The 25,657-nt window shown below is 52.7% G+C and overlaps 1 protein-coding gene across 2 annotated transcripts in view; it reads left to right on the top strand.

Annotated features, from left to right (window-relative positions):
• Nucleotides 1-25,657, top strand: part of LAMA5 (laminin subunit alpha 5) — a 96,923-nt gene that overhangs the window by 61,942 nt on the left and 9,324 nt on the right. The window contains exons 17-59 of one of the 2 annotated variants that reach the window (XM_052786016.1): nt 57-109; nt 302-401; nt 916-968; nt 1,371-1,476; nt 2,184-2,283; nt 2,483-2,639; nt 4,769-4,898; nt 7,305-7,447; nt 7,549-7,655; nt 8,385-8,538; nt 8,889-9,049; nt 9,602-9,710; nt 10,232-10,329; nt 10,876-11,077; nt 11,487-11,613; nt 11,807-11,946; nt 12,753-12,868; nt 13,158-13,369; nt 13,603-13,807; nt 14,040-14,184; nt 14,766-14,906; nt 15,295-15,456; nt 15,611-15,712; nt 15,798-15,881; nt 16,142-16,372; nt 16,951-17,064; nt 17,350-17,477; nt 17,701-17,781; nt 18,228-18,442; nt 18,999-19,099; nt 19,578-19,758; nt 20,040-20,183; nt 20,267-20,418; nt 20,494-20,604; nt 21,645-21,756; nt 22,311-22,481; nt 23,472-23,668; nt 23,763-23,879; nt 23,957-24,111; nt 24,335-24,476; nt 24,782-24,884; nt 24,969-25,082; nt 25,203-25,382. In XM_052786016.1, coding sequence (XP_052641976.1) covers nt 57-109; nt 302-401; nt 916-968; nt 1,371-1,476; nt 2,184-2,283; nt 2,483-2,639; nt 4,769-4,898; nt 7,305-7,447; nt 7,549-7,655; nt 8,385-8,538; nt 8,889-9,049; nt 9,602-9,710; nt 10,232-10,329; nt 10,876-11,077; nt 11,487-11,613; nt 11,807-11,946; nt 12,753-12,868; nt 13,158-13,369; nt 13,603-13,807; nt 14,040-14,184; nt 14,766-14,906; nt 15,295-15,456; nt 15,611-15,712; nt 15,798-15,881; nt 16,142-16,372; nt 16,951-17,064; nt 17,350-17,477; nt 17,701-17,781; nt 18,228-18,442; nt 18,999-19,099; nt 19,578-19,758; nt 20,040-20,183; nt 20,267-20,418; nt 20,494-20,604; nt 21,645-21,756; nt 22,311-22,481; nt 23,472-23,668; nt 23,763-23,879; nt 23,957-24,111; nt 24,335-24,476; nt 24,782-24,884; nt 24,969-25,082; nt 25,203-25,382 — 5,856 coding nt within the window. Of the gene's footprint in view, nt 1-56; nt 110-301; nt 402-915; nt 969-1,370; nt 1,477-2,183; nt 2,284-2,482; nt 2,640-4,356; nt 4,496-4,768; nt 4,899-7,304; nt 7,448-7,548; nt 7,656-8,384; nt 8,539-8,888; nt 9,050-9,601; nt 9,711-10,231; nt 10,330-10,875; nt 11,078-11,486; nt 11,614-11,806; nt 11,947-12,752; nt 12,869-13,157; nt 13,370-13,602; nt 13,808-14,039; nt 14,185-14,765; nt 14,907-15,294; nt 15,457-15,610; nt 15,713-15,797; nt 15,882-16,141; nt 16,373-16,950; nt 17,065-17,349; nt 17,478-17,700; nt 17,782-18,227; nt 18,443-18,998; nt 19,100-19,577; nt 19,759-20,039; nt 20,184-20,266; nt 20,419-20,493; nt 20,605-21,644; nt 21,757-22,310; nt 22,482-23,471; nt 23,669-23,762; nt 23,880-23,956; nt 24,112-24,334; nt 24,477-24,781; nt 24,885-24,968; nt 25,083-25,202; nt 25,383-25,657 lie in introns of both variants that reach the window. The other variant, XM_052786008.1, reaches the window with a different exon arrangement.

Here is a 25,657-nt window from a genome sequence, read left to right on the forward strand (position 1 = left end):
CAGCTGGGGTGTGAGCTATCTCTTTATAAATCCCTCCTTGTGCCTCTCTTTTCTAGTGGGCTCCTGTAACCCAGCAGGGTTGGTGACTGCAGATCCCTTGCTGGCCCCGGTGAGTATCGAATGAACGCACCAACCCCTGCAGGTCATTTTTGCGGGATCCCCTTTTTCTCACTTTGGGCCAAGCCCTTCCTTAAGCACAGCCTGAAAACAGCCCTTACCCATGCCAGAGTAGCAGACACCACGTTCTGCCACCGTGCTGCAAATTCTCACCTGCTCTTTTTTCCCCTCTCCCTTTTCCCAGGGCTCCTGCACATGTCGGGCATACGTTGAAGGCCCAGCTTGCGGCAGATGCAAGCCCTTATACTGGAACCTGACTCCAGAGAACCCCTACGGCTGCCTGAGTAAGGAAATGGCATTTGCACAGCCCCCAAAAGTCCCCTCCGTGCTATAATGGTGCAAGACCCAAACCCAAGCCAGTGGGGACCATCACTGCTGGATGGAAGCGATGCCCTTCCTTCCATCTTCACCCTGAAGTGACATGTCAAAGCTGGAGTCATCTGGGTAATGCCACTTGGACAGGGGAAAGGCTGGAGCCTGGAGGTTTTTGCTTGGAATGAAACACAGGGCTCATGCAATGAGTTGTGCCATTCTCAGCCCTCCCTGCAGACTTTGCACACTTAATTTTTCATGGCCAAACATGCAGAAAAGGCAAATGTCTTTGGTAGTTGCGTCCTCAACAGTAACTGTCCAAAATTAAATGTGAGCCCTTGTGCAGCACTACCCTCTACTTGACCAGTTTCCAGCCTCTCTTATCCCTGCCGGTGTCCTCTGGTGTGGTGGGTACTGTCCCCCATTGGGCTTCTTCTCAGGGGCTGATTGATCTTCTGGCTTTCTTGTTCATCTCCCTCTCTCCAGGCTGCAAGTGTGATACCAAGGGCACCGTCAGCGGGATCGCAGAGTGCCAGCAGGTAGGTTTGCTCCTCTTTGCTTCCAGGCACCTCTGAGTGTGCGCTGTGTTGGGAGTGTTTCAGCTCCATCTCTCCCAGCAGCTGCTGGAGAGGCCTGTCCTGACGCCGAGTTCTCAAAGGTTGCACCACAATCTGGGCTTGCATGAGAACATAGGATTAAGACCTGTCATAAATTAGGCACCTAAATATTTCAGGGTCTGGCCCAGGATGCCTGGATTTTTGTTTGCTTGCATTGTTGGATAATTTAACTTATCTGGCCCACCCACTCACAGGAAGCAGTGTAGAGCATGACACTTGAAATGCTTGTCCAGTGTCTCAGACTAGGATCCAAATAACTGAGAAATGGCTTGGCCGTGATGAGCAACGGGAGGGAATGAGCTTCCATGCCTGCTTCTCCCCTAGGGTGACGGGCAGTGCTTCTGCAAACCAAACATCTGTGGCCAGTTCTGCTCAGCATGCAAAGACGGCTACTTCAATATGGAGAATGCAAATTACTTTGGCTGCCAAGGTGAGCCCCCGTCGTGATGTGTTGGGTGAAGGAGGGCGGCCACAAGTGGCTCTGCATATACCAACTGACTGTTGGCCTTGGAGAGAAGGGGCAGGAGATGTCCCACCTCTTGCTTTTGATCATACCATGGCCCAGAGCAGGGGCTGGGTCTTGCTGTGGATCTGGAGACCAGAATTCATGCTTTTAGTAGCATTGGACACGGGCCCATCAGGCTGGGGAATGACAGGCCAGGAAAGGTATCCCTTTGGGTGCCAGAAACCGGTGTGTTTTAACCACTGGCCATGTCCTTGCAGCTCTACCCCTTCCTCCTGTTGGGAGCAGGTGGGCATGGACATGTGGGGTCGGCTGCTCTCCATCGTGCCCATGGGAAGCAGGGAAGGAGGAGATCCGGCCATTCTCAGCTGGCCCATGCAGTCCTGGCAGGGCTGGGAAGAGGCGGCAAGGCTGCTGCTGGCGGCAGAGCTGTGGCACCCAGCCATGAGGGTTTGCAGACCTTGTTCCTCCCGCAGCCGTCAGCCGTCTGGAAATAACTCGGCGCTGAGGTGGAAGAGGAGTGGATCCAAGTGGGGCCGGGGCCAATATGAAAACGGATACAATGGAATAAAAATAGCGGCCCCAGCCTCCCCGCCCGCTGGGGTGCGCCTTTGATTAGTGACCAGGAGCTTGTTAGTGCGGCGGGAATGTAAACAGGCGCTTCCTGCCCACAGGCTGCCGGTGCGACGTCGGCGGGTCCCTGGGGCCATCCTGTGAGGAGCGGAGCGGAGCCTGTCGCTGCCGGCAGAGCACACGTGGCCCCACCTGCACCCAGTAAGCTGCTAGCAGGAGATGCACCTTGGAGCGCTCTGCCTTCCCTTCGCCCCCTCGGGGATGGTGTCCTCTGCCACCACAGGGATGGGGACTTCATCGTCTGGGCTGCTGCCACATCGGCTGCGTGCCTGGCGGAGGTGTCCTCTTGCCTCTCCCTCCAGGTAGCCCAGCAGGTAATAGTGCTCCCTCTCTTCCCCAGACCTGCGCGGGACCATTATTTCCCTGACCTTCACCACTTGAAATTTGAGCTGGAGGAAGGCACCACGCCGGCTGGCCGGGCTGTGCGCTTCGGCTACAACCCCCTGGAGTTTGAGGGCTTCAGCTGGCGAGGATACGCACAGATGTCCTCCATCCAGGTACGCCTGGTGTCTCCAGCCCAGCCCAGCTCTCCCTGGGGAGGATGCAGCTGGTGGAGGACTGACGTGCTTTTGGCACACATCTTTCACCCCGAGTGCTTCTCAAACCCCCAAAGTCACATGATGGCCAACATAAACAAGCACAGTGTATATATAGCCTGTTTGCGCAGATATTTCCTGTAGTGCTGGGGATGGCATAGACTGATGAGGGGAAAGATCCTAAATTGGGAATCCCCTGACATCCTAATCCATTTAGATAAAGGGGGTAGCTTGGTGATTACTTACAGGGATGTCTATAAACACTGTCTCTGGGTTTCCTTGTGGCTCTTTCATCTGACTCTGCTCTTTCCTGCAACTCTCTGCATAACCTTCCCTCCCTTTTCCAAAAATAAATTACCTCCTCCTTAGCTGCCGTGTTCAGCTTGGACCTCTTGTTACCATTCTGCCTCTGCTCTTGCTATTAGCTGTTTTGCTGTGGCGATGGTTTACACTAATCTGGAGTTGTGTGAGCCCTAGAAGTGAAGCTATTTCGTCTGTTGACCCTTTTTTCTCCTCGGTGGATTCTTCTTCTGCATGGCCCCCGCGGAAGTGTCGCCTGTGTGTGCGTTTAGGAATGGGGTGCAGGGCAGCAATTCTTGAACAGTTGTCCCATGTAAGATGCTCCTTATTCTGGTGCATGTACTTTCAGTTTTCTTCACTTTTTCATGCTTAGGTAAAATAGTAGAGGGGCCAAATGCGTTAGCCATTTCCCATTGAATTTGTAGGTAGGAGCTAAGCAACGAACTCCTGTAGGCTCCCTTGAGAAAACCCCAGCCTTACAGCTTAAGGATGGAGCTCGTGCTCAAGCTCATGGCTTTTGTTTTGCATTCAGTGTTGGTGTTTGAGATAGAAATAGGCCTTTATAGAAGGGCTAGCGCATGGCTTTTTGCTGGCAGGTCTCGCCTGTAGTTTGCTCTCTGCAGGGTCCTTCTAGTTTGCTCTCTGGTAGGAAGCCAGTGTGTAACTGGAGCTTTGAAGAACACAGAGCCCTCGTTAGGAGTCTCCCTGGGCAGAACCCAGCTTTTAGGCAGGAGGGTGTTTAAGCAGAGGCTTAGATCTCTTTGAAATGGGTTGGACTTAAGCATCTGCCTAACTGGGGTCCTGCCGAACAGCATCCACGCAGATGGAGGCCTGACAGCACCCATCGGTGGCACACTCCGTTAGCACCACTAGTCCTTAGCGTCGCAGGTTCCTGAGGACAAGGCACCAGCTCAATTTGCAGCCTTCTCTGTAGGCATCTGGGCAGAGCCCTGTAAATACAAGGGCAAGCGCTTCAGCGTTTGGTGCCTGCTGGCTGGTTACGGCACACTAAGCCCAAAAGCAACACGCCGATAACAAAAGCAAGAACTTCTTAAAACCTTTCCTCTGGCACGGCATGTGCCCCAGTATAGCTGAACCACCCTGCTGTGTCACAGCGTCTTCCAGATGTGATCAGAGCTCTTCCACCTACTTCCTCCAGGCAGGTCGCTCCCTTGGTGGCTGGCCCCAAAAGGGACAGGGTCGCGAGGCACCCGTGCCGTGACTGTGCAGTAGGGCCAGCGTGCTTGTCTCCTCCTTGCGCTGTGGCATGTTGCTTTGGGAGCAGTGAGCCGAGCGGCTGCGCTTGGGCTGGTAGCTGTCGGCGGTGGAGGTAATTGAAGGTGTGCTCTGCTTCTCTCCCCTTTCTCTCTCCCACCAGCCCAAGGTAGTGGTGACTCTCAATGTGACCTCCCCCGACCTCTTCCGCCTCGTCTTCCGCTACGTCAGCCGGGGGCCCGCCAGTGTGGAAGGGAGGGTCTCGGTCGTTGAGGAAGGAAAGTTTAATGTTTGTGGCAACTGTAAGTGCATTTTTCACTTCTAGACTAACTCAGAGCATCCCACACTGCAACACTGCTCCTCTGCCCCTTCTCCTGCCCCAGGTGTGCCCGTCACAGGTGTGCCCATCTCAGGTGGCCGGCCAGCGCTGTGCCATGGGATGGCAAGGGAGGGGGAAGAGAGGCAGGCAGGCAGGCAGGTAGGCAGGCGCGTAAGGCTCTCCCGCAGAGCAGGTGAGCAGCCAGGAGCTGGCCCCCCAGTGACATGTGCCCCGTGTGCTTTTTTGCTTTTTGCAGAATAAAATCAGAGTCACTGTAGACGTGAAGGAGGCAGAGCTCTATCTGTTCCATGTCATCCTGAGGTATATTAATTCAGGAGGGGCCACTGTGTATGGCAAAATTACAGCTTATCAGCCACGAAGGAGAGGTAAGGATCCCAGACTGCTCTGCTCCCCTGCACCATTGCCACCTCCTCCCCATCCCAGGCAACCTTCTACATCATCCTTTCCAGAAGACACTTCCATATGGCTTTATCCCATTAGTCCTGCCCTTCCAGCTGAAAGGCTGATTTGAGTTTGCAGCTCCCCCTATTTAACAAAGCAGCAGCAAGCTGGCCTCCAGTCCTGGGGCTGCACACTGAGGACTGTTAGCAGCCAGGCTGGTGTGAGATAAGACTGCTGTACGATTTGATACAGCCTTTCCAGCATGGGACAAGATCACCCCAGTGTCCCAGGCAGAACTGAGCTGAGTTTCCATGAAATCAGTGGGCCATGTGCTGAGAACTGGATCCAAACTTTGGCAGCTGGATGTGGTTTTATTTCACAGGTGCCTTCATGTGGCAGTCCTGCCCTTGCCTTGTGCTTCTCCCAAACCAGGCTTCTGGCTTCACACATGGTGTGGGGTTTGGAAGTGACATGGAATTGCACGTGTTATACAGGCATTGCACTCTGGTGCAATGTCTTCTCATCAAGCCATGAGCTGCTGGAGAAGGAGAAGACCCACCAAAAGATGGCTGAACAAGCCTAGAGATGTGGACAACAAATATTCTGGGAATCAATATGAGCAAGACTGCATGGGGACAGACCTGAGGCCATGCAACTGCCTAGTGGGTGGTTGACTGATTGATTTTACCCCTTCTGATGCTACAGCCACATCATCCTGCTGAAGCTCTTCCTCCAGACCATACATGCACAGCACAAGGCTGTCGATACCAGCTACCTAATTTATCGGTGTGTGAAGTTCTCTCCTTTGTCTTGAATTGACATAGAAGGTGTTTTGCCTTTGATGTGATATGCAAGGTTTGAAAAGCTAAGATACTATTTTTCTCCTTTTTTTTTTTTGAGGGGAAAAATAGCTGGTTATTTTTATGGCTAGTCATATTACGCAGCAGAAAGACAAAAGAAACATGAGCCATGCTCACACTTTAGGATCCCACCAAAGGTCAGGAAGTATTTAATCTGTCCAATCCATCAGCAGAGCAATGTGCTTCCCTCCTTGCTCAGAAGCAGCATGTGATTTTTCTGGCGCTGAAGGCAAGCTGCCTGACTGACACACCAGCAATGGGATCCAGGAGGGCAGCTTTCTTGATAGGCCAGATCGACTCCAGAAATGCTGATTCACCTTCTGCCCAGGTGGAATGGGCTTCACATGGTAAAGGACAAGCAGCCTGGAAAGAAGATAAGTTGGAAGATGTGGCTTGCAAAAAGGGAAGCCTTTTTCGAATATATGCTTTGCAGACTGGTTTCTCCCACCCCACCTGCAGAAGCCATCTCAGTTTGAGTTGTGTCTCATCTCAAAGGGATGTGAAAATTCAGCTTGTCAAGAAATCTACCCCGTTGCTTGTTCAGGGAAATCTCTTCATTCCTTGCATCCTCACCTCTGCTTCCAATCTGAGAAAGCAAGGGCTCAGCCTCAGCTGATGCCAGGCCTGTTGCAGCGGTAGCACACCTGGGAAGGGGCCGACCCATCCCAGCAGTAGCGCTAGCCCTTGCTTTAGCTTCTGGTCCTCTGCATTATACCTTGATGTCCATGTACCACACCAGGATAGTCAGTGTGCCACATTCCCCACTTCTTTCTTCATCTCATCTGCTCGCCTTGCAGCCATACTCAGTGAATCCCTCTCACCTATGCTCTTCAAAATGCTCCTGAGACTGCTAGACAGGCAGACGGTCTGCTTCTAGGTGCTGTATCGTTACTGCATCCATAGTTAATGATTTCAAAGGTTATGGGACTGTGTCAGCTGAGCCAAGAAGCTGTTCAACAGCAGTAGGATCAGGCCTTAAACCTATTCTGTCCTGTCAGTTAAAATTAATGTCTAAATCTCAGATGCAGAGAGTGTGGCTGGCAAGAAAGACAGGAGCACAGCTTGGGGCTTTGAGAGTTTGCCAGAAGACAGGTATCTCGCCTGTGGAGCTGGGGTCAGAATATCCCTAAGGAGGAACATATCTCAGTGGTTCTTTTTGTCTGTCTCAGAATAAATTCTTCACAGATGAGTTCCTTCCTTCTCTAGCTAGCAAAATGCTCCTTGGTGTGCAATACTCTGTGCTTTGCAGTCTGGGGATACAGAGCACACTGTGCGAGCTGTGGATTAGCACTAAGGATTGCAGTGATTTATGTTTTTTCTCCCATTAAGCTACTGAGCAGATTTAGAGTGGATCTCTCTGTTACGGGACAGTGTGGGATTGTGGTGTATCTGCTATGACAGCGCCAAGAGAGCTGGAGCCCAAGACTTCCCGTTGCACTACAGAGCTGCTTCTCTGAACATAGCCTCCTATTTGCAGCCCCAGGTTTTCCATCTCAGTCCCTTCACAGCCTCTCATCCCTCCCACTCCAGGTACAGAGCAGACCAAGCAGATTGTCTTTGCTCCCAGTACGGAGCCAGCCTTTGTCACCGTGCCCCAGAACAGCTTTGGGGAGCCCTTCGTACTCAACCCCAACACCTGGTCTCTGGTTGTTGAAGCAGAGGGAGTGCTGCTGGTAAGGACCAGCCCCCATGCTCCATCGACCACAGGGAGCTTCTGCAGCTCCCTGGGGGCAAGTGTCCCAAACATAACCAACTCTCCCATCTCTCCTCCTAGGACTATCTTGTTTTGCTACCCAGCTCATACTATGAAGCTCCAATACTGCAGCTAAAGGTCACGGAGCCATGTACCTACCAGCCAGCCCCAGAACAAGCCACCCAGAAGTAAGGATCTCCATGTCTTCGTGCTGTGTGGGACCTACTCAGCTCCTCTTGGCCTGGGGTTAAGAAATATATACAGTCCACACTCTGTGAGGGTCTGGATGCAATAAAACTGCTTAGTGGAGGACTTTGCCGTGATTGATAAAGCCCACTGAACCTGTGCTGTCCCAGAAAGCCAGTGCATAGATCTCATCCATGTCACAGTCAGTCTGTGTGTTCATGGACCTGGAGGGCCAACTCATCCAGTAAGACCATAGCCCTCTCCTCTGCTAGGCTGGTGTCCCAGTGCTGGGTTGTATGTTAGTCAACAGCCCTGGAAAATGGCTACAATGAGTTAGGTCCTGCTGGACTATTTAAAGTGAATGGGCAGAGCATGGTAGTGTGTAGAGCATCTCAGTGCATCTCCTTGCTCTGCCCAGAACCTCTGTCCATCTTGGCGGGAAGGCTGGTTGGGCTCTGGACACCAGTTGTCCCTTCCACTATAGTAATGGTCTCCGGGATAAAGCACATTGCAAGGAGAGAAGCTTTTTGGTTTTACTGCCATTGTGGGTCCTATAAAACAGAATCTCTTGCTCCACACTAACTAGAGATGTTCCTTTGGGCAGTGGAGCCTTCGTGTTGGACTAAAGCCTTTTGCAAATCTTGCTGGTATCAGGCTGCATGGGTGCTCTTGACTCTTAACAATCGTGATGTAACAACCATACTTTGCAATTTTTTTCTTAATGTTTTTAGCTGCCTCTTGTATAAGTACCTGTCTGTAGACGGCTTCCCTGCTGCATCGGGTGTGGATGCAGTGTGCAGGCTGGACAACCGGTTACCCAGAGTGTGTCCCACAGAACAGCTCACCCCCTCCCATCCCCAGATGGCAACATGCAGCGGCAGTGATGTGAGTGGCACTTCTGTTTCATCCCTCGCATGGGCACTGCGGCACTCATCCCTCTGCTCCCACCATCTGGTGCTTTACATACAACCGGGCAGGTGACCAGAAGGACTTTGCACTCATGTGCACCCCGCTGTTGCCCCATCGGTCTTGCAGCTGTGTGCTTGTGTGCCCTGTTGTTCAAGGCACCCAAAAGCAGTGTCTCGCATGCAAAGGGCTTGCAAGGACGTGGTAAGAGTTGTCCTGTTGTCCCCTGAGCTGCAGAGGAGGCTGGTTTGTAGCACAGGCATCCTGCACAGGCTCGCTATGGGGAGTGGGACAGGAGACCCTCACTCAGCCATCTCTCTGCCCTCCAGGTGGAAGTCCAGCTGTCCCTGCCTGTTGCCCAGCCTGGGAAATACGTGCTGGTGGTGGAGTATGCCAACACCAATGCTTTGCAGACGGTGGGCGTTGCTGTGAGCTCACCACACTTAGCCATGCAGCAGGGAACATTCATCTTCTACCCGTGTGTCTACAGGTATGGTCATCTCTGAGACAGGGAAAGGGACAGGCAAGGACAGGCTCCCCCCGGGTTGAGCTTTTTCTGCTTTATCACATGAACAAAGCAATGCCTCAGTGTTGTACATCTAAGCTGTGTATGTCCAAACTCATTCCATCTGGACATGGATTTTAGTGACAGGCCATCTCTGGGAGATATGTACCTGTGGCAACATAGTTCTCTAATGTCTCTGCCAGGAGATAATCTGTTGCATCTGTTTGCAGCTGGGTACATTGGTAGAGGTCCTTGATTTAGGGAGTGGCCTACAGGCGGGTTTATTGGAGCTGTTAGTGCATGTCAAACCTTGTCCCTTACTGTGGAAGTGTTTGACTTCAGACTGCAACCTTTGCAACAGGAAACAAATGTCTGAGGTGTCCTTGGGAAAATTCACTCTTATGACTTGCCAGAAAAGGCATCAAAAAATTTCCAGGGACTTTGTATAAATACCTTCAGGACATACAGCTGGCAAGACAAGAAATAGGTCACGACCCAGCTCAAGGCTGGCTTCAAAAATCTGTGTTTCTCTTACAGTTTCCTTTGTCGAGGGATTGCTGTAGATTCCCAGAGCCGCATGGCAACTTTTGAACTTACCTCTGAGGCCACCATTCGGTTCACCTCTGATCTGGCTGACTTCTTCCTGGTAAGCCTCCTTGTGACGGCAGCTCTGTTGGCAGGTTGCAAGGAGGAGAGGCAGGAGCGGTACTGTAGAAGGGTTTTCTAGTCCTGTTTGGACTGGATACTAGATCTTAGTCTATGTCATGAGCAGTCCAAGGTGGAGTATGTGGTCAGTGCTGTATTTTGAAGTAGATCATGGGACTGGGATTTGGGAGAAGATGGGGAGAAGGAGTTGCTCTGGGCAGAGGGAGCTCTGCCGCAGTGTGGCAGTGCCTCTTCCTATTTTACCTTGAAGAAATTCACAATTGCTTAGCAAAGGATAGAAGAGTCCCTTAAATATTTGGAGCTCCTAAATGCCTTAGGGCTTGTGCTAAGGAAGAAGGGGCAGTAAACAGACATGTGACCTGCCATGCGTTAGCTGAAGTGTCTGTATCTGAGGTGCTTAGTGTGGTCAGCCTGATCGGTGGCAGGCGCAAAAACTGCTGTAGGCTCCCAGTGGGAGAGGCTGTCATGTAACTGGGCGTCTCTCTCTTTCACGTGCGGCAGCACAAAGTGTACCTCATACCCGCTGCACAGTTCACCATGGAGTTCATCGAGCCGAAGGTTCACTGCATCAGCGTTCATGGCACATTCTCATCCAACAGGTAAGAGTCTCAGGTCCCTCAGGGTTTTGCCATGAACGTGGCTGTTTCCAAAAGCAATTGCTTCCCTCACTTCCCTCAGGTTTGGAGCCTTTTCAGTTCTTGACACAGTAGAAAGCAAGCTCTGGCTGAGGTGAAGCGCCTTGCCTGTGTCCACGGAGCAGGTGGCAATGGAGTAAGGACTGGAAGTCAGGCTGCTGGTCCTTTATCTGAACACCACGCTGCCTCCTGTGGCAGACACTCAAGTGTCATCCTGAATAGCCCTTCCTGTGCCTTGGTTGCATACAGCAAGAGACGCTCGCTGTATCCAAATTCTTGACGCTGCTTTGAATCAATATTTGCACAGAAATTAGCCTGTGCAAGGTTCCTGTTCGTCACACTGAGCCTGTGTCCCAGAGCCCCAGGGGTGCTGGTAGAAGGCTCTCCCTCGGCAGGCATGCTTCATAATCTGCTAGGTGTTACAGGGCGTGCTTCTGCCACCACGACCCCCATAGCCTCTCTCTTTCCTTGTCAGAAATCTTTACATCCCCTTTTCTCCTTGTCTTGCAGCAGCTCCTGTGTTCCCTCAAGGTTCCTGAAGCTTTCTCAGTCGATCATTTTGGAGGGGGGCCAGGCTCTGCCCATTGCTCCTGATGTTCCCCTGGCTCAGGCAGTCCACATGGCTCCAGCCGGCGTCCCAGTGGAGCCTGCACCTCGGCCTCCCACGGTGGTGGACCCCGCCACAGAGCTAATCCTCCTGCAACCACCACAGGTAGTGGCATGGGTATGGGTTGGGGTGGTTTGCTGGTGCTGTGACACCAGACACTTGGGGCACAGAGGAGTTTTCCTTCTCTATTCAGTAGCTTTAGCAATTAGCAATTTAGCAATTAGTATTTTCAGAATTTAATCGGGACTTTAAACTTGTCTCTCAACCTGTAATTCCTGTGGACTCTCCTGTCTTAGCTTCATCCTGCTTGGTTCTCTGGGCTCCCAGAAAAAGCCTTACAGGTGGCACGATTAGAGGGGGGAGTGTGAAGAGGAGGGGGATTGATTCAGCAAAAGTCTTAAGACCTGACAGCTGTGCAAGAGCACAAATTTGTGCAGTAATAAAAAATATTCCAGCTGTGAGTGCAGCTGTAAGATGTGGGGTTTTGTCTCTTTGTTCTCCTGTTTCGGGCCAGGCTGCTGTTGTGTTTAACAGCCGGATCCAGACCCTGGGACGCTATGCTTTCATCCTACACTATTACCAGCCCAACCATCCCACCTTCCCCATGGAAGTGTTAATCAACGGTGGGCGTATCTGGCAAGGTGAGAAGAGCAGGGACCTGGGGGAAGCTGCTGGTAGGCAGAAGCCCTGGAAAGTTCTTCATGCCAGAGGATAACTGTGGGTTCTCTGAGGAGTACAAAGATGAAGCAAGACTGACTCATCTCTTCCAAACTGGGAGGGTGTGATGGGGACTACAGGGGAAATGTGGGACCAATACATTTGTTGTCTTTTCAGGTCAGACCAATGCTACTTTCTGCCCACATGGCTACGGCTGCCGGAGCCTGGTAGTTTCCGAGGACCAGATTATCCTGGATGTTACCGATAATGATCTGACTGTGGTTGTTCGAGTGCCAGAGGGCAAGCAGCTGTGGCTGGTGAGCCTCTCTCTGGGAAGCTCCCAGGGCATGCTGGACCAGGCTCCAGCAGGGCTAGAATTTGTCCTTAGGGATTTTTGTCACTGTGTGACCACAGGAATGTTTCCCACCATCACTCAGTTTCTGAATTGCCCTAAAAAGTTGCAATCTCCAACCTTAGTGGTGTAGAATTGAGGGCAGAATTCTCAGAGACAGGATCTCTATATGACAGTTATTCTTCACTGTGTGGTTTTGATACCAAAACAAGGCAGAAGCTGAAGCTGTTGTTTTGCATACGTAGCTTGTGAAAATCCAGAATAAGCCTTATTCCTGCCCCAGCAATATTTTGCACTTGCATAGCATCGTTTGTCCAGGCAGGCCTCATCATGGGAGCAGGTAGCTGTTGTTATCCTCAGGGAAAAGGACTAGAAGATTGACCAAAATTCGGATAAATGGCTGAAAGACAGAATTGGAACCCAAGTGCCTTCATGTCTAGGAGTCTGAGATGACAGTGACTGACTGCCTCTGTGCTGAAGCACAGTCAGTGCTACCCTTTTGGGGTATCCTGCCTTTTTTTACTCCAGTGAATTTGGGCCACTTCTCGCATGGAGCATTAGAGTAAATGGACCCTGATGGAAAGACCCCAATAGAGAGGTGATCCCTGGTCTTCCAAGCACTTGGGCACTTTGTGTGTTATGTTCTGTCCCAGCAAGGGATGAGCTGATGAGAAGTTGGTGCATTTGGACTTTTGAGTGAGCTTATTTTGGACTGCATCTGTCTGGCTCAGCTAAGGAGCCTGGCTCACCCATCTCGTCCTCGCTTTGCAGGATTACATCCTTGTGGTGCCTGAGGACAGCTACAGCTCTCAGTACCTGCAGGAGGAACCCCTGGACAAGTCCTACGATTTCATCAGCAGCTGTGGCATCAACAGCTTCTACATCAAGTGAGACCCTTGGCTTTGGGTGGCTGCTCTGCTGTCCATGGGCTGCACACTCCTCGGAGCAAAAACTCCTTCCCTTCTTGGGCCCTGTGTGTGGCAGGGGAGGCATCTGGTTAAGGCTTTCCTTATCTAATGACCAAACCTGTGGGTATTTAGGGGATCTCAGTGTCACAGGGCTGTCCCTACCACTAATTCAGTACCCGTTGCTGCAGGATGTCCTGCTGGATCTGGGGGTGGTGGGGAGGCTGTGGGGGGTGTGCAGCACAGCGATTCCTCCTGCCTTCCCCTGCAGCCCCAGCACATCGTCGAGGTTCTGCCGCAACTCTGCCATCTCGCTCTCCCTCTTCTACAACAACGGGGCACAGCCCTGCCGGTGCCATGAGGCAGGGGCACGGGGCAGCCAGTGCGAGCCCTTCGGCGGGCAGTGTCCCTGCAAGTCTAATGTCATCGGACGAGAGTGCTCCCGCTGTGCCACCGGCTACTGGGGCTTCCCCAACTGCAGGCGTGAGTTGTCCCATCTCCCACTCTGCTTTCCCAGCACTTGCTGTTTTGCCTCTTACGGGGCTGAGGCTGGTTTGGGAAATGGCTGCATTTTCCAGCCCTGTAGTGGCTCCATTTGCATGAAAACAGCCCAGCTGCCCGCAGAGCAGTTGAGCTCTGCATCCATTGCCTCATGCTCTCCTTGGGCTGCCTGGGTCTTGCTCCCCCAAACACAGCCCCTTTTCTGCACCTTCCAGCATGCGACTGCGGGACACGTCTCTGCGACGAGGTGACAGGGCAGTGCATCTGCCCTCCGCACACCCTGAAGCCAGAGTGCGTCATCTGTGAGCCCCAGACCTTTGGCTGCCACCCCCTCATTGGCTGCGAGGACTGCAATTGCTCTCGGCCTGGCGTGCAGGAGCTGACGGAGCCGGGCTGCGACATGGACAGCGGGCAGTGCAGGTGAGGGAGCCCTGTCCCGGTGCAGGGCACGTCTGGCAGCATCCCCAGTCCCTGCTGGAGTGATGGGACTTGTCGGCAGGTTCCTTCCTGCAGAGGAATCGTGCAGGATGGGGAAATCCTCGTCAGCACTGTGTCCCTGCCAGTGTGGGTGAAGCTCTGAAAGCCCGGCTTCTCCCCGCACAGCAGCACAAGGCAGAGGTTTCTAATGCTGCAGCTCTTGCATCCCATCCAGGTGCAAGCCCAATATCATAGGGCGACAGTGTGACCTCTGTGCCCCTGGCTTCTACCACTACCCCAACTGCCAGCGGTGTGACTGCCACCAGGCTGGCACCGAAGCAAGCGTGTGCGACCCGGTCACAGGGCAGTGTCACTGCAAGGTCAGTCCTTAGATGCCTTCACGCGATGTGTTTCTGTTCAGCTCAACTCTCCTGCTCTGGCAATACAGCTGGTTCAGCCTAGGGCGGCTGTGGGTGTCTCGCATCCTGGGAGGGAGCATGGCTTGAGAAGGAGAATGCCTGTGTGCTGAGCTGCAACCAGCTCGCCCCATGTGTTGGTGGGTTCGGAGCACCCTGAAAGATTCCTTCTCCCCATCTTTCCTGGCCATGAAGGCCTACTTTGGGCTGTCACTGCAGAGACAGACAGTCTGAGTCCAGCCCCATGTCAGAGCCAGTTGCAGGTAAAGCTGTCAGCCCTGTTGATTTCTCCTGCTTCTGTGTGACAGCAGTGACCTAAACTGCTGCTGAGTTACCTACTCCAGACCCTTTGCAGGGTTTGCAAGTGCTTTCTCCAGGTGAATTTAATGTTTGATGGGTGGTGTGCAAGCAAACCTGTTCAGGGACTGCTTAATCATCTTTCAGCATCGCCTCATTGTGCTTTGATCGCTCATATGGCCATCTCTGTCCTCTACTAAGGTCTAGTGAGGAGCTGCTGACGCTGTTGAGCATTGCTTGTCTTCCAGGAAAATGTGGAGGGCCCGAGGTGTGACCAGTGCCGCCTGGGGACGTTTTCTTTGGATGCCAGCAACCCCAAGGGCTGCACCAAGTGTTTCTGCTTTGGTGCAACAAATCGCTGCCGCAGTGCTGAGAAGCACCGAGCTGAGGTGAGAGGGGCTGGGGACCACCAGAGCCTGCAATGCAATTGTGTTCCCATCCACCTGGCTGCCTACTGCCCTCGGGTCTCTGTCCTGCGTTAATCCTAACCCTCTGGAAGATACACTGTGAGAAGGGTTAGCTTTGTCTCCCTGTGCCCGTCTCCCACTTCCAGTCCCTTTTCCTGGTCTCTAGGGTCTCAGTCATGACGTGGGGGGACTGTGGCAGGTGGGAGGCAGGGTAGTGCTCAGCTTTCCAGTGGCTTCGTCAGGATGCATGTGAGGTTGTGAGCCCATTATCATCCCTCCTGCTGCTCTGGGACTTGCTCTTCTGAAGCATCAGCACCCAAATACATTCTGTAGCTCCACCAGAAGATCTACAGTTGCTCTTCCCGCACAGTTCATCGACATGAATGGGTGGCTCTTGCTGAGCACTGACCGCCAGGAGGTGCCGACAACTCTGAGCCTGCGGGAGCAGCTCCTCCGCGCTGATCTCAAGAACCTCCCAGATGCCTACCAGGAGCTCTACTGGGTTGCACCCAGCTCCTACCTTGGGGACCGGGTAAGAGCACAGTGGCAGCTGGACCAGCAGTCATGCACATCCCTGACCCCACTGACTTGCAGGAACTGCTCGTGCTTTGGTTAAACACGGACAGCTCTGACCCAGCTCAGTGGTGTGGACTCGCAGCAACACATGCAATTTGGCTTTCCCTTAGGTTTCCTCCTACGGTGGACACCTGCACTATGAGCTTCACTCCGACCCACGGAGGGGTGACGTGTTCATTCCCATGGAGTCCCGTCCAGACGTGATCCTGAAGGTGCAGTCCGAGAAATTCCCTGGTGCCCCCTGCTAATGCATGAGCAGGATGAGGTGGTGACTGACACCTTCCTTGCTTTTCCCAGGGCAATCAGATGAGCATCATGTTTCTGGAAAGCACCTACCCTTCCCCAGGGGAGGTACATGAAGGCCAGCTGCAGATGATGGAGGTGAGTTTGCACACACAAGTGTACCAAGTTAAGTGCTCAGATGCTACTGAGAGGACAAGTCTACCGTGTAGACAGAAGGGACAGTTGCTTTGAGGCCAGTATTTTAGGGGCTGCCTATTGCAGCAGAACTGGCTGTGAAGATCCAGGGGCTTTTTTACCTGTGCAAAGAGGAGACATCCCAGCTGCAGGGAAGCGAAGGCTGGGCTGGATTTTCAGGTGCCTGTGCTTCCTGCCAGTAACGTTAGGTCTTCTCCCCCTAGGGTAACTTCAGGCACACAGAGACGCACAACCCTGTGTCTAGAGAGGAACTCATGATGGTGCTGGCAAACCTCGAACAGCTGCAGATCCGGGCGCTCTTCTCCCAGATCTCTTCATCCGTGTCCCTGCGCCGCGTGGTCCTGGAGATGGCAACAGATACAGCTACGGGCATCCGTGCCAGCAACGTGGAGCTGTGCTTCTGCCCAGCTAACTACCAGGGGGACTCCTGCCAGGTAGGGGTGAAAGGGGACATGCTGCTTCAGGCAGAGGGAGGTCAAACAGCCGCCGTTTGGGACCTTGGCCACCTCTTGTGCTCAGTGTGGGTGGCAGCCGTGGGGTTTGGATGTTTGTGCAAAGCACTGGTGCCAGAGTACCAGCTTCCAAGCTGACCCCTGAGGGCTTCAGTTGAAATTACAGTTTAGGTTGTGCCAGGGGAAGGAACAACATCTTCCAGGCTCCCCCACACCACCCTGCTCCCAGCTCCCCTCCCACCACAACACAGTGCACCTGGGAGAGGTGCGTTAGCTGCATCTACCTTCTTGGAAGAGGCGTGATGGGGAAGTCATTCAGGTGTTGCAGGCCAAAATTAAGTGTATGTGGTACCTTGGAAGAATAGGTCCTTCTGTCTGGCCAGTTATCTCCTATTGACGAGGAGCAGGAAGAAACTGCACGGAAAAATCTTTATTTTTGCTTTTAATCTCTTCTCCATCAGTACAACCCTGTGGGAATTCTGTCATGGAAACTAAATTAGTCTCTTTGCCTGAATGTATCAGGCTGTTTTTCAGATCTCCATCTTTTTCTGTCTCCTCAGGAATGTGCTCCAGGTTACTACAGGGACACCAAGGGGCTCTTTCTGGGAAAATGCATCCCATGTCATTGCAACGGCCACTCAGATCAGTGCTTGCCAGGCTCTGGGATATGCCTTGTAAGTAAACGGTAAAACAGGTGATATTTTGGAGTTGTAAGGTCTGTAGTGTGCAATTAAAAAGCTCTTCACATACTAACTGAGCTGGCAGGACCATGCCTGAATTGGAGCATTAGCTGCATGTGCCATTTCAGGGGTGGTCCCGCTCAGGGTCAGCTTAGGGTGAAAGACATTTTTGGGAAAGAGGAAGGATTGAAGCATCCAGAGATCCGGCGAGGAATTGTTTGTGCAACACACCATTTCTTGCTGTCAGTGCTGAGCCTGCAGCCTGCCTTTTCCTTGCAGAACTGCCAGCACAACACAGAGGGAGACCACTGTGAGCGATGCAAGGATGGCTACGTGGGCAGCCACTCTGCCGAAGAACGCCTGCAGTGTGTTGGATGTCCGTGCCCTCTTTCAGTTGCCTCCAACAAGTAAGGACCCTTGGATGGGATTGCCTAGTTGGCCTCACTGCTTAACCACTGGGAGCCATGCTGTGTCACATCGGGGTACTGGCTTGGCACCGGTGGGTGTCCCAATGCCAGCCTTGGCCATGGCCTCTTACCCAAGGCCCCAGCAGCCCACACCAAATGATCAGCTCCCCTGGCACCACATCAGGGCTAACTGCACCTTCCTGTTTACCCCTTATCGTTTCAGTTTTGCCATTGGTTGTGTCCATAAGGGCTCCAACACACAGTGCCTCTGCAAGCCCGGCTACGCTGGACCCAACTGTGAGCGGTAAGGGTCATGGCACCCATGTTTCAGGGGCCTCAGACACACTAGTCCCCTGCAGCCACTGCTGTGGCAGGAAAGAAGTTGTCCTAGTAAAGATTGCAGAGGAAATGGTTGGCTGTGCTCCCAGCGTGCTTAGCTCTGGCAGGATTTCTTTCAGTCCTTTTCAGCCTGCAAATGCCCTATTGCTGTCTCTGCTGCTGATATATTGTGTTACCATGGGTGTATTCCTTAGCTATGCTTTGCCTTAACTTGCAGTGCGTGATAAAGGCACCTTTCTGAGGTATCATGAGGCAAAACACAAAGTGCTTTGAGATCCCTGAGGGTTGCAGCAGTTACAAGTGTTGGATGCTTGCACTGTTATAATTGCGCTACTCAAGCGTGGTGCAGGCATGAGCTGCAGGGATCCCCCCGATGCCCTGACTGTGTTTTAACTTGCCATATTTTTCCAGGTGTGCCCCAGGATACTATGGCAATCCCTTGGTGATAGGCAGCTCGTGCCAGCCCTGCAACTGCAGCGGGAACACGGATCCCAACATGCTGTTCAGTAGCTGCGACTCCCTGACGGGCGCCTGCACGGGGTGCATGCACCACACGGCTGGCACGCGGTGCGAGGTCTGCGCCTCCGGCTACTACGGGGATGCGGTGGCAGCCAAGAACTGCACACGTGAGTGGGGCAGGCAGCAAGCACTGGGGTGGGGGGAAGATGGACAGACTGATTGTGGATGTGTTTAGCACCTTAGCTAGGCTGTGCGTTGCCCCAGTGAGTCACGCGCTTGATTGCACACCTTGCAGGCATCCTCTAAACATGACAATAAGAAAAAAAACAACTCCAAAAACCTTCCCTCCAGCATCACAACTCCATAACCTCCAATCCACCCCCGAATGCGAGCTGCCAAGCCACACCTAAGCTGGAACGGTCTTGCCCTGAGCAGCTACCACCGCAGCGGTGCTGGCAATCCCTCGGGAGTGTGGGTTTGCACAGCCCACTCCCAGCACTGCTCATCTCCCTCTGAGGAGCAGGAGCCAAATTGCAGCTCACAAAAGGGCGTCTGCCCTGGGCAGGTATCGTGGGAGTAAGTTGTTGGGAGGAGCAAATCCAAGAGGAGAGAGGCTCTGACTGGGATAGATAAGGGGGAAATGGGATTCCATGTTGGGAATAAGGTTTGTGAGTGACTGAGCAGGCTCTTCAGTGTATAACTGGGTGTATTTTTCCCTGGCAGAGTGCAACTGTTCACCTTGTGGGACTGACTCATGCCATCCACAAACTGGGCAGTGCTTTTGCAAGACTGGAGTGACAGGCCAGCACTGTGACCGCTGCGAGGTAAGGGCCACCTGTGTACTGGGATGGTGCCTGTCCTTGGCACAGCACTGGCGTGTCATCCCCAGGCCTATGAGCAGAGCGGTACTGGCAGCCAGGTGGTTAAGGCTGCATTTGCATGACCTGCCTATACATGGCAAAAGTCTATTAACGATCTGGCAGCAAGCAATGGAGGCAGCAGCATTCACCTGCACCCTGGGCAGTAATGTGGGTACCCTTTGGGAAATTGCAATAAACCCCATTTTCCTGTATGCGTCCAGCGTGGGCGTTGCAGGGCAAGGGCAGGTTTGCAGGGCAGTGCTGTGGTGTGTCTGGGTTCTTACTGCAGCTCCGCATCTTTGCCATGTTGATACAAGTTTTGTGGTGGTGAAGACACTCCTAGAAAGCAAGCTGGGGTCCACTGTCACCTCAGCCTGCCCCAGGAGGGAGGCACGCATGCCCTCTTGCTGAACAGGGCACCCACTGTCCTGCTTTTCCCTAGGAGGGATACTATGGCTTCGAGGGATGCTCTGGCTGCCGGAGGTGTGACTGCGATGTCGGCGCTGTGGGGAGCAGCTGCCACGCACAGACTGGCCAGTGCAGCTGCCTGCCCGGCGTCAGCGGCTCACGCTGCCAGCAGTGTGCCCCGGGCTACTGGGGCTTCAGCGAGAGCGGCTGTACAAGTGAGTCCTGCTTCCTGGGGGTTGGGTCCTGCATGTGGAGGAGTGGGACAAGGCATTGGTGGCATGTGTGCTTGTTGAATTGTTAAAGGTGGAAAACAACTGACTGCTATCTGGGGTCCTGTGCGTGTTGCTAGGTTGCAGAGGGAAACCCCCAGCAGTGGCATGTAGATAAGCAGAGATGCAATTGTACAGCTGGAATAAAACCACTCCTTCCCCACTGTCTGGGGTGGTGACAGCACAAAACGATGCCACGGGCATTTCCCTGTTCTTAAACTTGGCAGAGTGCGAGTGCAGAGGGGGCTCCTGCGACCCACGCACTGGGGAGTGCACTTGCTCCAACGGACTGACGGGGAAGCAGTGTGATGTCTGCATGCATGAGTATGAGATCCCCGTGGCAAACGGCCCAGACAGCATGAGGTGTGAAGGTCTGTATCCTGCAGTCCTGGGGAAAGAGGTAAGGGAAGCCACGGAAAAGGCCCCTGTGCTGACCGCTCCGTTACCCTGGCAGTGTGCGACAGCTGTGTCCTGCTTCTGCTGGAGGATCTACAGAACATCGAGATGTCCTTCCCCTCCATTCGCAGCCAGCTGGTCAACCTCAATGCCAGCTCCATCGCCTGGGCTCGCCTCCACGGTCTCAACAGCACTATGGCAACTGTCGCTGTACGTGGAAGGCTTAACATCACTTTCGCCCACGTTTCCTGGCCTCTTGGCCTGATTTCATCTCTTTTTTTCCAGAACCAGCTCCGTGAGTACCAGAGAGCCATGAATAAGGTCAGACAAAGGGCTGACGAGCTGGAGGACGAGAACGTGGACCTCACGCAGGACCTGAATGCACTGCAGCACAAAGTAGGGTATTTCTCCATCTTCCTTTGCCAGAGCACAAGTCCCTCCTTTTACCTAAAATGGGGCCTTTGAAGGCTGTGAGGAGCCTAGTTCAGGCAGGATGGATCTCCTGCCCAGCTAGCACTAGGCTTGGGGATTGGGGTCTCTTACTTAGATGCTCAAGGTAGATTACCTGCATTCTTGCCTTGGAGTGCTGTTGAACGTCTTGTGATACTGATGGTTGTTTCTCAATTACTTGCTTTTGAGGTGGCTCCAACTTCAACCAGTAAAAATAAATTCAACAAAATGTCATTTATAGAAGAAGCGTACGAGAAAGGGAACGTAAACATCCAGGTCCATCCTGGATGTATCCACGCTGTGGCTGGGAGAGCCTGGGCCCTGTCAGCAAATGAGTCAACCCTTTTTATTGTAATAGTCCTTGGAGGCCTCAGTACAGTAACACCTTTTGCAAGATGCAATCTCTATACAGTCTAAAAAACACCAGTTCTGTCTTCAGAGAACTTAAAAACTGAGCAAGATTTGATCTGATTTGATTTATAAACTGCCTGCTCCTAATCTAAGGGAGAGGGAAAAGTCTCTATTTGATGATGCATGTCCTCGGGAGCTGCATGGACAAACTGCCTCTGTGTATACGTACGTCTACACACATCTACGCTCTGAACGGTCAAACTGCAGCCCTCCATCTTTTCTTGTGTCGTGGTCAGGACTCAGGTAGGCCTGGCTCCAGGCTCTAGGGCTTGTCCTGTGTTAAGACCGCAGGATAGTGCTGTCCTCTGTGGTTTTAGGACTGTTTCAGGATCCAGAGCCTGTTGCATTGGAGCTGCATTTATTGCTTTTGCTTCTCTGAAGGTACTAAATAAGACCATCACTAAACTCATTGTAGGTGAGCAGCACAGGGCAGGCTGTTGGAGGAGTCATAGTTCAAAGACCTCAAAAGCTGCACATTCCCAAGCCTTATGTGCCTTTGGGGAATATATTTCATGCTGACAGATCACATAAAACATAATCTCATACTTGAGCTAAGCCAGTGTTGTTTGTTGTAGATGACAATGACTCACAGAGAAGCAAACCGGATTGAGCAGCACACAAGAGAGACCTACCAGAGGGGGGAGCAGCTCCTGCTAAATATCCAAAGCATTCAGAAAGGCATTGCAGGTAGGTAAAGAAGGGTCTCTGCTTTGTGGGTTTCTCCTGCTGGGAATGCCAGGCTCTTGCTTTCAAACAGCACTGAGTACTGCATCACTTAGAGCCGTGGAGAAAACAAGGGGAAGTACAAATGAAATGGAGATCCCTGCAGAATTCTGGCTGTTCAGGTAGACCAGGCTTATTGTGAGTCCCAGCTGTTTGGCTGAACAGAATCTTCAGAAAAAACACATTAAACTTGCACAAATGTTATTAAAATGCATAAAACTGGGGCAATCTGCACTACTGCTTCAGGAGAGATTTAGCAAAACAGGGAGTGACTGGATCTAGGAGAGGAGGTAAAGCCACAAAAAGATGCTTAGGATGTAGCATGTGTTACTGTAACAGCCAAGGAGACACAAATGTGGGACAATACTTCTGAGTGATCTCGAGCAATTTGGGTGCCTGAGTACTGCATGAAAGCTGGCTGCGGTTTGTTGAGGGTGATGTAAGAGAGGAAGGATCTTGGAGGATTACAAAGGACTTGGGTTGGTCAATACTAACAGGGGATCTGGATTTCTCTGCAGACTTGGTGCGGCAGATGGCCAGGTTTGGGGCAGCAAACACCAGCACCACTTCCACTGAGGAGTTTCGGCAGAAGATGGCTGAGGTGGAAAGAATGCTGAGGGAGATGAAGGAGCGGAGTCTGGGCAGCCAGGAAGAGCTGGCAAGGCGTGAGCATGAGGAGGCTCAGAAGTGTGAGTCCGGCTCAGTGGCATGGGACAGGGCTGCACAGATCCTGCTGGGTCTAGCCATTCCTGATAGCCTGGCTTGGAGCCCATGCGGATGCTACGCATCATGGTCATATTTGGAGAGTGCTCTTTATAGACAGGCACCCCCAACAAGTTTTATGGTAGTTTCAGAGTCCCTTGTGACACTCCAGTGGTATCACTTGTGGTTCCTTTTCCCTTAAGGCAAATTTTAGAGCAGATTGTACTAATGGGGTAGTTCTGTTTGATGACCGAAAATTACCACACTTAGAAACAGGAGTTACCATTATTATGTGATGTATTCACATCACATGTGGATGTGAATAAGTCACGTCATGTTTCTTCATATTCACTGTGCCAGGAAAGGGTTTCAGAGTAACAACCAGCAGCCCACCACCCACGGTAGCTCTGCTGTCCTGAGAACATCCTTTGCAAGAGTGAGAGGAGTGAGTCCCACTGCATAACCAGGCACGCTGGCGCTGCGGGAAGCAAGGGCTTCTGGTTAACAGGCAGTGGCAAAACATAATTCAGCACCTGAAAGCTGGAATTATAAACTGGCTCTTGCTAGAAATAAGTAATTTTTCACAGTAGGAGTAATCAAGCACTGGAACAGGCCTCAGGTGGGGTTTCTCCATCATCTGGAGCCTTTCAGGCATGGCTGGGTGTCTTTCGGAAAGAGATCCCATCCCTCTCACCAGCACTGGGGGTTTGGAGACAATCTTGGATGAGATCCTCTGCTATCCAAGACATGGTTTAGTGGGCATGGTGGTGTTGGGTTGACGGTTGGACTCGATGATCTTAAAGGTCTTTTCCAACCTAAATGATTCTATGAAAGAGGGAGGGAGGGAAGACGGTCACTTCTGGCCTTGATACCTGCCAAGTGAGACCAGAACCAGGCTTTTCTGCAGCCAAGCACAGAAAAAGCCCTTTAACACAGGAGGATGAATTAACGATAGTTCTCATCTCCTCCATCCTCAGTGTTGCATCGGGTGAAGAATGAGCTGCACACCCGCTGGCAGTCCAACCAGGACCTGGTGAACAGCATCCGGGACCGGCTGGCACAGCACAGCTCCCAGCTGATGGATCTCCGCGACGCCCTCAACGAGGCTGTGAACAAAACCAGGCAGACAGAGGATTTGAACAGCCTGAACCGCAACAACCTGGAGGAGAGTCAGGTAGAGCTTCACGGGGTGGTCCCATACTGGCATGCAGTGAAGGGGCAGCCTGCCCCAGCCCTGCCAGTGCCTAACCCTCTGTCTGTGTGTCTAGCAAAAGAGCCGGGAACTCCAAAAGCAGCATGCACTGGTGCAGGAGACCCTGAGGATGGCCAAGGACTCCCTGGCCCACGTCTCCGACTTCCTACAGAAGATGGAGACTGCAAAGGAGGTGAGTGATGGAGGTGCTTCAGCATGGGCAGAGTGCAAGGGGGTGGCAGGCCTCAGGAGTGACGGGTGTCCTTGCAGGCGTACGAGAAGCTGGCAGCCCTGCTGGATGGGGCAAAGCTGCCCCTGACTGAGCGGGTCAAGAAGTTCTCCCCGGCCAGCAGCAAGATCCCTATTGTGGAGCAGGCAGAGGAGCATGCCCAGCTCCTGGATGAGCTTGCAAGGAACCTGTCCAGGTGAGGAACAGGTCCTGACACTCAGTAGTCAAACCATCTCCTGCCAGAGTTGCATGGGAAACTGCAGCCCCACACCATGGCAGGGGAGCAGCCAGATGCCGTCTCCAAAGCTTTATGCTGGAGAACATGTTGTGATGAGGAACCCAAAGGGGTTCCCCAAAGGGAACACAAAGGCTGGCAAGAGCAGTCTTCGTGGATTTGATGGCTTCATCTTCCAACACAGCATTATCCAGGGCACAAACCAGGATGGCTTCATCCAGCGGGCGATCGATGCCTCTAATGCCTACGCCAGCATCATTGAAGCTGTGAAAAAAGCCGAGCGAGCAGCCCACGATGCTGATGAGGCAGCCAGCGAGGCTTTGATGGTATGTGCTGTGGGGAGCCCCGTGAAGATGAGCAAAAGCCAAACTCCATTGACAGTCCTCCAACTTTTCACACCCTCACGTAGGGCTCTGCTGCCCCTTCCCTCTGACACTTGAGCGCTTTGTTTTGTGCCAGTGAGCAGAGCTTCTGCCACAGCTGGGGCCAGACTCTGGGGGTTTGGGTCTACCCGTCACACCCCAGCCTCACACGCCACTGCAGTTGTCTGAATGAGCATTTTTGTGTGCAGTTGGGACCGGAGACTGGAACTCCTCTTCAGACTCCCAGGCAGTGCATGTTTGTTTTACAGAGTGTCATATCAGAAAATCTTGGGGCCATCTCTAAAGAGCTGAAGAGGAACAGCAGCAACCTGGAGGAGGCTGTGAGGAGAGAGCAGAGAAAACTCAACGGGGGTGAGAGAGGCTCCTTGTAGGGTGTGATGTCCTTAGGGCTGGACTGAAATCCAACACACAGCATATACATTTCTTTAATTGCAGCTATTAAAGGCACTCTGCAGACAGCAAAGGACAAGCTGGCTGACCTCCGTGTGAAGAAGGAGCAGCTCCTGAGCCAGCTCCAGTCTGTGCAGGACATGCTGGGCAGGGAACAAGGTTTGTCCTGGGGTAGCTAGACTGGTTCTCTCTGCTCCCTTCCTCGCACCCAGGCTGTGACGCAAGGGTGTTTCCTCCCCGCTCCTGGCCATCGCAGAGATTTTTGTCCTTTCTTTCCAGAGGACACAAAAGAGACAATCCAGAATGCCAAAGCAGCAGCTGCTGAGGCCAACGAAACAGCTGCGAGAGTGGAAGATACCCTGAGCACCATGAAGAAGAATCTGGATGAGTGGAAAGACCAGTATGGAGACCTTCGAAATGAAGACCTGAACCAGGCAGTCCAGGATGCCAGGAAATCTGGTGAGTGCTGAGCCTGCTGAGCTGCCAGGGCTGAGGCTGGCACGAGCCCGTGCATGGACAGATGTCCCCAGAGAGCTCTGTGATTTTGGAAGCTGTGCTTTGCAGCTCCAGGTCAAGAGTAGAGGGAGGTGGTGGCCAATACTGGGTGCTTTAAGTCCTGTCCCTTAATTTTTTTTCTCTTCCTGCAATGTCTATATCACTTACACCTTTACTGCAGGAAATTACATGCACTAGAGCATTTTCACAGTGCCCCATCAAGGCTTCTGGATTTAGGG

Source organism: Harpia harpyja, chromosome 1 (genome assembly GCF_026419915.1).
Source record: "Harpia harpyja isolate bHarHar1 chromosome 1, bHarHar1 primary haplotype, whole genome shotgun sequence".
Classification (NCBI taxonomy): Eukaryota; Metazoa; Chordata; class Aves; order Accipitriformes; family Accipitridae; genus Harpia; species Harpia harpyja.